Raw genomic sequence first — 11931 nt, 5'->3', positions numbered from 1 at the left:
AGTTTTGTGGGCCTGGGACCAGGCTTTCGCGAAGCACCCACACACATACAGCAGCTTATTCACTGAGCGTTTGTCTCAATGTTTTATTAGGATGCAGCTCGTGTGCAATCAACGAGTGACTGCTCTTCTTTCAATAACTTCGTGAATTATATGCATAGACTGAGACGAGAGCGAGGATATATTTCTCTTAGTCAAGACGGTCCCAGAAAATAAGTTCGCGGTTAGCCGACACTATGGCTTCAGTATAGCAGGCTACAACGACTGACCAGAGTACCAACGGCGCGGAAATCACCGATCGTTATTATGAACGAACTGCATGAACACTTCTCCACTTCCTAAGGGATGCAAAGCTCGTCTCCAGGTTGGCCAACGCCAACTTTAGGTTCTACGGTGCTGTTGATTTTAATGGTAAGTGAGCACAGTGATTCGGCGTGTGTGAAGGCAGGATCATACAAAAGTAGGACAATCAAACCCGATAAAGGCCAAGTTATAGTAACTAGAGATCAATGATACAAATGCCGAATCCTGAATAAGTACACTGCATGAATATGTATGTTACATTTTCACACAGCAAATCAGATTTTTACGAAACCTATTAAGAAACCGCAACGTTCAAGGACGTATATCCTAACCATCTGCCCAACTTTTTTTATTTCTCGCTTATAGCCCAAACAAGGGGTCACACGTTGTTTGACACATTAAATTTTTCAAACTGCCATTTAGCAGAGCTGGGTACATCTTAAGTGCACTTTGTTATTTATGTTGTTTTGCTGCACGGGTGGATGTCTTCAGCGCACCGCCATGCATACAGTTGCTGCATTTGCAAGCGTAGCACTACCTGCTCGTGATACTTCTTGCTTTGCCCATGCCTTCTAACAATTTTTGTAAGTTATCTTCAATGAACCAATGAATAATAAAATAAAGATACAAATTGCTATCTTTTTCTTTTCTTGTGTAATTGCCCATGATAACTTTAGTTTGAGTGTGCACAGAACAGTTTCCAGGGAGTCGGACCGGGATATAAGAAAGAACTGTGCAAATATGTCGCACCCACAGAGATGCAGCCTCTTGGCACATTGTTATTATGATTACCAGTAACTGAAATATTTTCTCTGTCCTTTTGTACTCTCATTCGCTTTCTGTATGCACACGGTAGCAAATGGGATGTGTTTCCAGATGACCCCTTTCTTTCTCCATTTCTCTTAAATTGCCACTTCAGCTGACATAAATGAGACCACTGCGCTTGTATTACATGGGGAGCAGTATAGTATGCTCATGTCACACCTGTGATTATTAGGTCTCGGCCATATACTCAACAAGATACCCCAGTGGGGTCACTGATCGTGCAATAGACACGTACACGCTAAATACAGACCGCGAGAGAGGCATAAAAAATACATATATCACGCAGTTCGCAGTTTTGTTGAAACACAGTCGCAAATCTTAGCAATCAAAACAGTCGCAGAAAAAGAGCGATTTGTTCACGGCTAACAGAAGGGTCTAGAAAAGAAAGAAAAAGAAAATTTGTTCTATCGTTGAGAGTGTGACTGCGCCAGACAATTGGCTAGAGCTGATTGCTTGTATACAATTTTAAACTTACGGTGCGATGATGCAGACGTCAGCGAACCCGCACGTTGACCATCGTAATTAGGCTGTCGTCTGAGTTTGTTAATGCACGATGAATATATCACCTAGCGACGCCGCACGTACCAGGAAGGCCTTAAATTTTTCGTGAAATTCCTCGTTAAAACGGTACTATTATTGCTTCATGAGTGCATAAGCAGATAGCGTCGTGCTGTTAGGAAGACTGTGACAGCGCGTTAACCCATTAGTGTTTTCTGTTTTTGTAGGAAATATTCACTGCTCGCTATAGTATGTCGTTTTCTTCCTATATATATATATATATATATATATATATATATATATATATATATACGGAGAAAAAAATTCAGTGAAATGATTCCGACCACGCCGGATCACTTCCGTCACAATGAGCGGTTACAGCCAACTAGACTATATCTTTAATAAGTGCTTAAGCAAATAAAGTTTATTAGGAAATTGGCTAAAATTGAAACAAGAACATTAGAAAGAAAGAAAATTATCAACAAAAACAAAAACACAGGTGGAAACACCTATGATATTCTGCTGGCCCCACCAGAACCGCGAAGCTTTAAAACAGAGTATAATCCACATTGCCTGCGCAGTTCAATACATTACTCATGGTGGGTACACGTTACTGACTTTGAGGTTGTCACTACCGTCATCGTCGTCATCTTCATCATCAAGAACAACAACAACGACGACGACGACAAGAACAAAGAAACATTTTCTCAGTCACTGAAATATTTGACAAGAAATATGTCTTACGTTTGACCTCGTCAAAAAGTCTACTCTCGCTACTTGAGTCTATAAACAACTATATGCATGGAATGCATTTCAACAGATACTGAGTGTCATCTCTCGATGGGACCAGCACGCACAGCCGGCCGCCAAAAGTTTACTCAGTACAGGGCTGCTTTAGAAATCTGAATTTTCTTGTAGTTTCCTACAACAAACAAAACTGAAACGAATGTAAAGGAGGGACGACAGATTGATGTGCTGCCATATTTTTAGTCCCGTATAAGCTACGCTTGTTTGCCCACTTGACGTTGAACCAAGTGATCCCACACCACACACCATTTTTTGAAGCCTAGACATGCATACTCAAACGTTGTATTCTTAACCTGCTTGCGCAATTAACCCAGCGCGTCCATTACTGACCACTCCGCCTTACTGAAAAAAAACCCGTATTTCCAATAAGTCATATATACAATACCATCATATGACATATGCGAGGAGTGGGTTTCCATATGGGATCCTATATATTTCATATCGGGTTATTGGATTTCTGTGTTATGGGGCATATGAGGTTTTTCAATGGGGTGGTTAGGATAACATTTGGCTTGAATTAATTAATTACGTGATGCTTCCGCACTCAGGGCAGCGTGGCCGTTTATGCTGCTGTTTTTGTTAGTAAACTATTTCAATGAAATGATATCGGACCTCTTATAACAGTTAACCAGTAAATTATTCTTACTTTGTAGAGACATGAAGAAGCAAACGCTGTCAAAACTGCGAGTTCATACCACGTGTTTAGGACTCTTTATTGGGTGAAACTTGTGCCCAGAAAGACAAAAAAAGGCACTTAAATCACAAGAGTAGGTCAAGTCCAGCTGCTATTTATGTACGCATCACCGTACATTGGCGAGTAATCACTTGCGCTCGAGTATATTCTAGAATGTACAGCATTATATTCGCGTCGCGCGTGAAATCTGATCAGAAAAAGGCTCTTTCGGTATAAAATCGGCGTCAACATTAAAGAAATTTTGGAGACAGTAGACGCGTCTTGCATCCGGCGGTAACTTGATACGAATAATATTCCGATGAGAGACGGTCACCGACAGAAAGCAAAACAGTGTAAGCGTGGTGGTATGAATCGGCAGCCTTACCTTGTAGGTGAGATATACAACCAGACAGGCCTCGGAGAAACTTATGATGGCCAGTATAGTCTGAAAGCAAGAGAGAGAGGAAAAGAGAAATGTGAAGTTGATAAACGGCATGAAAGACAGATGCTTTTCACTGGTAAGCGAAAACTCAGCTTAACAGAGAGCTGACACAATATTGCAGACTTGGGTCGCCATGACTGTTTGGTTCTTCTCTGTCGATATATTCAACTCACTATGAGAGAGGAGGAGAAGGAGGAGGGGTGTTACTTGCTGCAGGCGCATCTAGCCTTGCACAAGTTGCTGGCGATTGCACCGCCTGAACGCAACTTAACAACCGCGATTTATATTTAAATTACATCTTCGTCTTAGCTCTTACATCTTCGATACCTTCGAATAATGTATCGCGGCATTGTTTTGGCTAGATAGTGTGGCTTACAATTGAGAAGACTGATTTTTATCAGCATATAAGAAAACAATAATTTGCATCAAGAAGAAAGAAAAACGAACTAAAGTCGGTAGCTACATTCTACGTCGGAGCAGTCCAAGTCGAGTGCCGACCTTGCCCGTCGAGATCGCAAATGTGCAAACTCTAGCTTCTGCTTTCTCAGCGTCGTGTTCGCGGCAGTGTCTTTATTTACCGATGTGGGAGTAGCAGCAACTATAGTCACAGCGCCGTAGACCGTGCACACAGACTTACACTACAGAAGGGGGAGAGAAGGGAGAAGGGAAAAAGGAAAGGCAAGGAGGTTACCCAAACTGAGCCCAGTTTGCTACCCTACACGTGGGGATGGGAATGGGGAGTGAAAGAGAGAGAGAGAAAACATAAGTCTATAGCGCACTTGCACATGTACTAAACGAGGTGCAGCATGTCTACAGTCGGGCACTCAAGTCTTGCCTTCAGGTAGTGAAGAAGCACTCGAACTGCTTTCTGGGCTAATGAACTGTGAGGCCAGGCTCCCAAGATCTTTGCTTCTGTAAATGGCCTGTCATCCAGTCTATTCAAGGCACACTGCTCACATATACGCACCATCATGTGAATCAATATCAATCAATCAATATATATATATATATATATATATATATATATATATATATATATATATATATATATATATATATATATATATATATATATATATATATATATATATATATATATATATATATATATCTTAATGTTGACACGAGGCTCATTACGTTGCGCTCTGTCCAAACCACGACCACCCACGCGGCTCCCACCGATCACTTCCCAACCCTGTAGCACGGAGGAATTTTAGGAGGTGCCGAAGTGCCTCCCTCCTAAATGTGTAATGTCCTCGCGAGAAAAAAATATAACTGGCATTTCAGTGTGGTGCCGTCTTGAGATTGAGTTCCTCTAATAAATTCTTACATTCTGCGTCAAATTCAGGACACTTTAATATGTAATGTTCAATGTCACCAAGAGCTCGACAATGTGCGCACGACGATGATGAGACAAGTCTTGTCTTACATCGCCAAGTTGGAGTTTGCGCTGACCGCTTACGGATGCGATATATGAGAGCGGAATCAGTTCTGTTAAGTCCTTTAATCACACATGGTTGATGCGGTGGAGACCACAGCGAAGGGAAGTGGCTTAAGGTGGCCTTCTTCATGCCTCGTTTTGCGTCTTGGGGAGCCTTCTTCTTTGGTTTGAATTGCAGCCCTTTGCGCGCCAGATTATTAGTGGCCTCGTTACCTGCTATGCCGATAGGGGAAGGTGCCCACTGAAACACGATGGTAAACCCGAATTCGTTTAATTATTTAACAGCATGTAACACACGCTGAATACTCTTGTAAAGGGGGAACCCGCGCAATTATAATTGCAGCGCTGCAGCCCCTCTGCCTGAAACGACAACCATTGAGGAAATGCGTCCTTTATTACATCATTAAAGACCGTGCCAGCGACTGATTTTGATGTAGCCAGGGAACGAATTCTGTACTTGGTACGCCACTGGCGCGTCACTGGTCTGCGTGCTCACGTGATCATTAGCTGTGAGATCATCAACGGTGTTTTGGCCGACAACGTCACGGTGTAGGAGGTGGCGCTTGTTTCAAATCAAATATAGCATTCCTTGCTATACGTTATGCGTTGGAGGAAATGAGGCTTTATTTGAGCGAATAATTGTCATGATGATCATCATAATTTTTAAATTGATTGCAGGCCAGAGTTCTTCCAAGGGATTATTAGTTATTCCTGTCCATCGACGTGCATGGTCGGAGTGTTCTCCACGAGCGCGCGCACTATTAAACAGTTGTGAGTGTAACGCTTGTCTTTACCTTTTTTTTCCCATGTGTGAGTTGTCTTTTTTGTTCGCGCAAATTTTTTCTAGTCAGCGCGTAGCAAACACGCGGTCTGTGAATTCGAACTTTGTGGTGCCTGCTCACACGAGCTGCGCATAAGCGCCTCAGAATTTACCCCTCTATTGGGCGATGCTAACTAGCTAACACGACATAACGTACAGCCGATGCAAGCCAAAAGCGCTTCGTTCGCGCTTGACAGCTGCTTATACGTCATCATGAGCGCGACAAGTACTGCTTTCTCAAGTCACTTTTTTTCGTGACATAAACGCACTCAACGAGGGTGAAATTCGTGAAACGTGCTACAGGGACACAGGACCCAAATTCTAGGAAGCTAATAAACAAAGTATAGCATTGCGTCGTGCGTCACATGAAGTTGGTGAACGATCATTTCGGATATACGGTGTTAAACAGCTCCTTCTGTGAAATAAGGGCGAATAGGTGGGTGGGTAGGATGCGGCTGTGCGCAAGGCGGTGACAGGCAGTACAGATAACATACTACTAACCAGTATATGGTTAGTAGAAGATCGGCTTTCTTTTCCCCAGAAATGTAGAAGTCACGAAGTTTAGCTCTTCAACTAGAAATCAGCGTAAGCGGTTCTATGCGGCAAGTGACGTTTGCAGGAAATATTTATGGTTCTCTAAATATTGGAAGCGTGCTATTCGGTATTGCATATTGAGTAGCGTTGCAGTGCAAAAGAAAGAAGGGGATGCCAAGGACACACTCAGACAGGTACTGCGAGAGAAATGGTAGAGTCGGCAATAATGTCACATCCGCGATATATATCTGCACCAGTATGGGGTCAGTCCACCCACTTCAGAAGGAATTGGCCTTTCTCGGATCTTTCACGTGCCGTGCAGCACGTCTAGTGTTGAGTTGTGCACGCTTTGATGGTTGTCTGTTTAATGTTTTTTGTAGCGATTCCCGTGTATGTATAATCGTTCTGTACCACTGAATAAAATGTAGTTGGAAGCTAACGCCTTTGCGCGTCTGTCCTGTAGTCGTCTTCGCCTCCCTGTCACGTTTCAACGCTATACTCAAGACTATTAGGCCTCCCCCGTAGGAGTATTTGGAAGTGCAGTCCCTGCTTTCTTGGAGAAGCCCGCTGAGTGCAGCGTCTTGGTCATAACATATGTCTTCGCTGATCCTGCCGCAGTGGCTCTGTGGTTAGGACATTCTATTGCTCAGGTTGAATTCCCGGCCGCGGCTGTAGAATTCCGACGGAGGCGTAATGCAAAAACACCTGTTTCATAGAGATTGGGGTGGACGGGAAGGACTCCCCATATGGTGAAAATTATTCCGCAGACCTCCACCACTTGGTGTGTCTGCTATGAGATGCTAAACTCAATCAGTCAACTGAAGAGGTTTCCTGCGCAACCATCGGTGATTCAGTTACGTGTCGCACTTTTTTTTATATATATATAACTATAACCGCGCAAGCTCCGTAGCATCAGCGGATGGTTATTATTATTCATTCGCACTGCTTTGAGCTCATTTAATTCAATTCAGTGCTAAATTGAAGTACTTTAAGAGTGCTGTTTCTTGTACGAATTGCGTACTGGTATGAGTTGCGCTTTCTAAAACACGGTCACACTAAGACACACGGATAAAACAAATGGGCTTGGATTGTCATCAGCTGATAGTGACACACGCGCATTGTTTATCTTGACGACCACTACAACGTGACAATATGCAATTCAGGGATACGTTGATTATATCGAATTACTTAAAAAGGATAACACTGGGGGCCGATAAATTGATCACGAGTTCTTTTATTTAGCTAACGTAAGGTGTCACTGAACCCGGAAGTGAAAGGCCGATAGGTCTGCAAGGCTTTCCATGGGGCCCGATGCCGCTTTTGGGCTTGAAACAGCGAGACCACCGCAATGGTGTTACCCTGAAGGCGTATAGCACCTCAAGATTCGCCAAACTGCGTTATGGTCGGCTCGTGGGAACTCGATAAAACGGCCCCCACGAGGAATGGTTCGCCTATGCAGCTTTCAACAGCTTTCCCGCCAGCACCGCCAGTCTTTCAATCGGAGAGATCACGGAGCTCGGAAAACACGGGAGCGTTGCTTGACCTCACGTCATAAAAGATTACAAGGGAGACTGCGCCGCTTTCCACATAATGTCGACGGAGTTCAATGAAACTATTTGGCTTGACATAGTCATGCCCATTCACAGCTAGTTTCAGTCAAAATATTCGCAAGAACCTTTGAGAATGACATTTCTTCCGGCATTGTTTGAAAAATAATAAAAGGTCGCACTAAAATCGTTATTTAATGCGCTTAAACTACACATGAAGAAAGAAAAAAAAAGAAGAGAAAATGATAGGACAAGTATCCGCCTGATTGATTGAGGGATTCGTGTGAAAGAGAATGAAAATGCTACGAGTGGCTGGCGTCTCATTTTTCACGCTAAAAAATAGATGGAACTAGGGGGCCATCTGTCTGAAAAAATAAAAATAGCTTGCTCCGTGCTGTCACTCGCAAGACGTAAGGATCCGAGAGCTTAGATTCAGCGAAAGTGATTGATAGAAAATAAAGACACGCACGCTGACATTCACAGATGTAGAGTTATAAGCGTGGAAGGTAGAAGGCACGTGACTCTGGTAAAAAAAAGAAAGAAAACGAAAACACATCACGGTCAAATGAAGTCAATTGTAGAAGAAGCATGTAAGTTGTGGAATAATCATGTATTTTAGCGAAGTAGCAACTGCGGAAGAAAGTAATGTCGACGATCCTTTACCGATTTACTAACTGCTCAAGTTCCCAACCAAAGTAGGTAGACGCAGAAGCTGCAACAAACGAATCCTTCAGGACCACTGCGGTTAAATCAATATCAGTGAGTAGCAAAAAGTATTATTTATTATATAGTAGCCTTTCCAGTAAACTGTTTCTTCCACATAATAGTACAGCGTAGCTTGGCCTGGTGCTCTTCATCGTCATCCGCATCGACCTCTAGAATGTGCCCAACCTAATGATACTTGCACTGCCTGTCCATGTCTAGCAGGTCTTAAGCGTCATCAGCCAACTATTCTCCACATTGATTGATTGACTAATTGATTGATTCATTGATTAATTAATTGATTTATTGATATTCTAGGTACGAATGAATGAATGCTATTCCAAGCGAGTAAGAATCATTTTTTTCCATCACTTCGCCGACGCAGCTCGAAAGCGACATCGGACGAAATGATGACAGACCAAGCAGAGAGTTTCCAGGTTTCAGAATGGGGATCCAGCGGCTCAATTTCCATTGTTTACGAACGGCGCAGTTCTGCCAAGACTCATTGTAGTAGTTGAGTAGCTCACCACGTGAGTCACGTGCAAGGTGGCATAGGGCAGCTTACGTCATGCCATCTGGTGCTGGTGACGAAGAACGCCGGCAGATCGTCAACGCAGCGTCGAGTTCTTCGAATGAAAATAGCACGCTCATTTCTGGTACACGTGCCTCAGTGGTGTCATTCAGTGCGACGTTAGTAATGATGACCACGGACCCAGCAACCCATGCACAGGACTCTTCAGCCACTTCAAGTTCCGAGCGGAGTTGGTAGAGGGCCAGAGCAACAAAAGGCTTCCTTTGATGCGGAGATGAGCGAAGACCCCTAACCGTTCTCCATATGTGCGAGAGCGATTTTCAGGGATCAAGCGACTGACAGAAAGTTTTCCATCGCTTGTCTTCCAATTTATGCATACGACGTTGGACTTTCTTTTGTATGCGCTGTGAAGCCCTCAGATCTATGACGGACTTCGTGCGCCGATACCTTCTCTCTGCCTGTCGGCGTGCCGCACGCAGCCTCTCCAGCTGAATCTCCAAGTCTGTTCACCTTGCTGACGTTGTGTGCGAGCAGATGGACGTTTTCAATGCTTCTGCGATTGCATCTTCGCTATTGTGTGAAAGGCATCCCCGCCATGCATCATCGATATCCTTCTTAAACCTTGACCAATCAACTGTACGCAAGACTGTAGCGGAGCTTTGCTCAACTGCTCCAATCTTTATGTATGTTTGGATATAGTCGCTTCCATGTATTTCTATGTCCGTAAACCATTGGATGCACGAGGCAAAGCGCCGTGAGACCAAAGTTAAGTCCAAGCAGCTACTATAGATCGTGCCTTGCAGAAATGCAGGGCTTCAGTCATTGACACAGCACATGTCATAATCGGCAGCAAAGAAGACAAGACTCCTGGCTTTGGAGTCAATTTTACTGCTTCCCCATAGCTGGTGATGCGCGTTGAAGTCACCTGTGATAACCCAGGGGCCATTGTTCATTAGTAATGTTTTCTTAAGTCATTTGTCGTCAAAGTGACTCGCTGAGGTTATGTAGGCTCCAATTAGAGTAAATGACACATACTTTTTTTTTTTACATGCAGGCAGACATGAGGCTTTACGGCGTTAGCGACATATGTAAAGTCCGTGCGGATGTAGATGATTACTTTCACTCTCGCACCGCATGTGGACGAGGCGAAAGATTCGTAACCGCACAGTCTGAGTGAAGTTGATGTATTTGGTCCAACAATGACCCGTAAGGGGAAGCCATTTGCAAAAATGAATTGGCGAAAGTCTGCTATACGGGTCCTTAGACCTCTGGCATTCCATTGGAAGATCGACGCAACTTCATTGTGAAAGGGGACTACCGGTCGAGCCATGATGCTTAAACGATGCTAGCAAGCACTGAATTTAGTGCATGCGGTATTTGCAGAGCACTTCCAGCTGCTGGTGTTTGCAGCTTGTTCAGTATGATGCGTATTGCATTAATTAGCTATTGCAGCATTACAGCCACCTGCCTGTCTTGGTCGCATCAAATCACCGACAGTAGACGCCGGGGGTTGTCCAGCAAAAGTTTGCTGTGATTCTGTTGGTGAATGCTGTCGTTTTGGTAGGGCCGGCCAAGATTCGGCAGGTGTGGTCTTCTCAATTGCCTTGTTCTTCGCGGTCCTTTCCACAGTGTCCGGCCTGGGCGGTAGAGGAGGAGGTGGTGTTGTAGGAAGTGGCATGCGCGTTGCAGAGGCAACAGCCTTCCTTGAGGAGCGCTGGCAACGGGAACGTCGCTTCCTGATTTTATCGGCGGTCTCGCGATGAGATGAATCATCTCTCGCCATCTCTTTCAAGATGGCCATTTCATTCCTAATACGTGGGCAATTCTTCGATGAAGCTTAATGCGGCCCTCCGCAGTTCGAACACTTCATTACAGTTACGCCACGCTTATCTGCAGCGTGGGGCTCGGCGCAGCGGAGGCATGCTGCCTGATTTTCGCAGACACTGCTTAGGTGCTCCAATTGCATGCATTTGCGGCACTGAAGAGGTTTCGCAATGAAAGGCCGCACTGCATGTCTGAAGTGTCCCACCTTAGCATGCGAGGTTATATATTTACCCTTGAATGCAATCTTCACGCAGCGTGAACTACCTAGCCGCTTAACATCAACAATGACCTCATCATGTGCTGGCTTCATAAGAATCGGCAAGTCGTTTTTAAGGATGGGGACGTCTACGTCGTAGATAACGCACGTGACTACGTCGGACCACAGCGGGATGTAAGAGCGCACCTGGATGCCATCGAGGCCCGTTACGCTGCGTAGAGTGGTCATAGCAGCCGCATGCTGGACATCAACCGCTACTAGATTTTTCGGGTGTTCACTCGAATGTCTCATATTTCGTTTGGCACCAGGGCTTACAGTGACATCGACACAGATTGCCTGTTAAGTAGCTCCATGTTGACGGTGGGAAGCACGGGCACAAATATGATAATAACGGTGTCCGGCCTCTGCGTGTGTCTTACTGTTTGCGTGCTTGACGATGACGACGTCCTCGTGTTCCTTCTCTTCGCTCCGCGGCTCTGCACAAGCTGGAAATATTCATCGGAAGGGTCCTCACTGCTGAGAGAGTAAACATGGGTGTCATCGCTGTCGCTGTCGCTGTGTTGACCGATCCGCTTCCTGAAGGCGTGTGCACCGCTGACGCCACCAGCAGACGTGCGGGGTGGTCCACTTCCATCACGACCGAGCAGGGAGCGAGAACCAGCGCATGCACTTAGATTTTCACAGAAATAAACCGGAGCTAGAAAGAACAGCACTGTATAAAAAAAAATCACTTCGTAGGACGCGCACAAACACAATATGGCGTGATGGA

At 44.7% G+C, this 11931-nt stretch overlaps 1 protein-coding gene across 3 annotated transcripts in view; it reads right to left on the bottom strand.

The window, feature by feature from the left end:
- Positions 1-11931, bottom strand: part of SLO2 (slowpoke 2) — a 514913-nt gene that overhangs the window by 132254 nt on the left and 370728 nt on the right. For all 3 annotated transcript variants that reach the window (XM_070539983.1, XM_070539965.1, XM_070539974.1), the window contains exon 5: positions 3489-3548. In XM_070539983.1, coding sequence (XP_070396084.1) covers positions 3489-3548 — 60 coding nt within the window. The remainder of the gene's footprint in view (positions 1-3488; positions 3549-11931) is intronic.

The sequence above is a fragment of the Dermacentor albipictus genome, chromosome 1 (genome assembly GCF_038994185.2).
Source record: "Dermacentor albipictus isolate Rhodes 1998 colony chromosome 1, USDA_Dalb.pri_finalv2, whole genome shotgun sequence".
NCBI lineage: Eukaryota > Metazoa > Arthropoda > Arachnida > Ixodida > Ixodidae > Dermacentor > Dermacentor albipictus.
The sequence above is the reverse complement of the archived record's forward strand: the minus strand, read 5'-3'. Positions and strand labels throughout refer to the sequence as shown.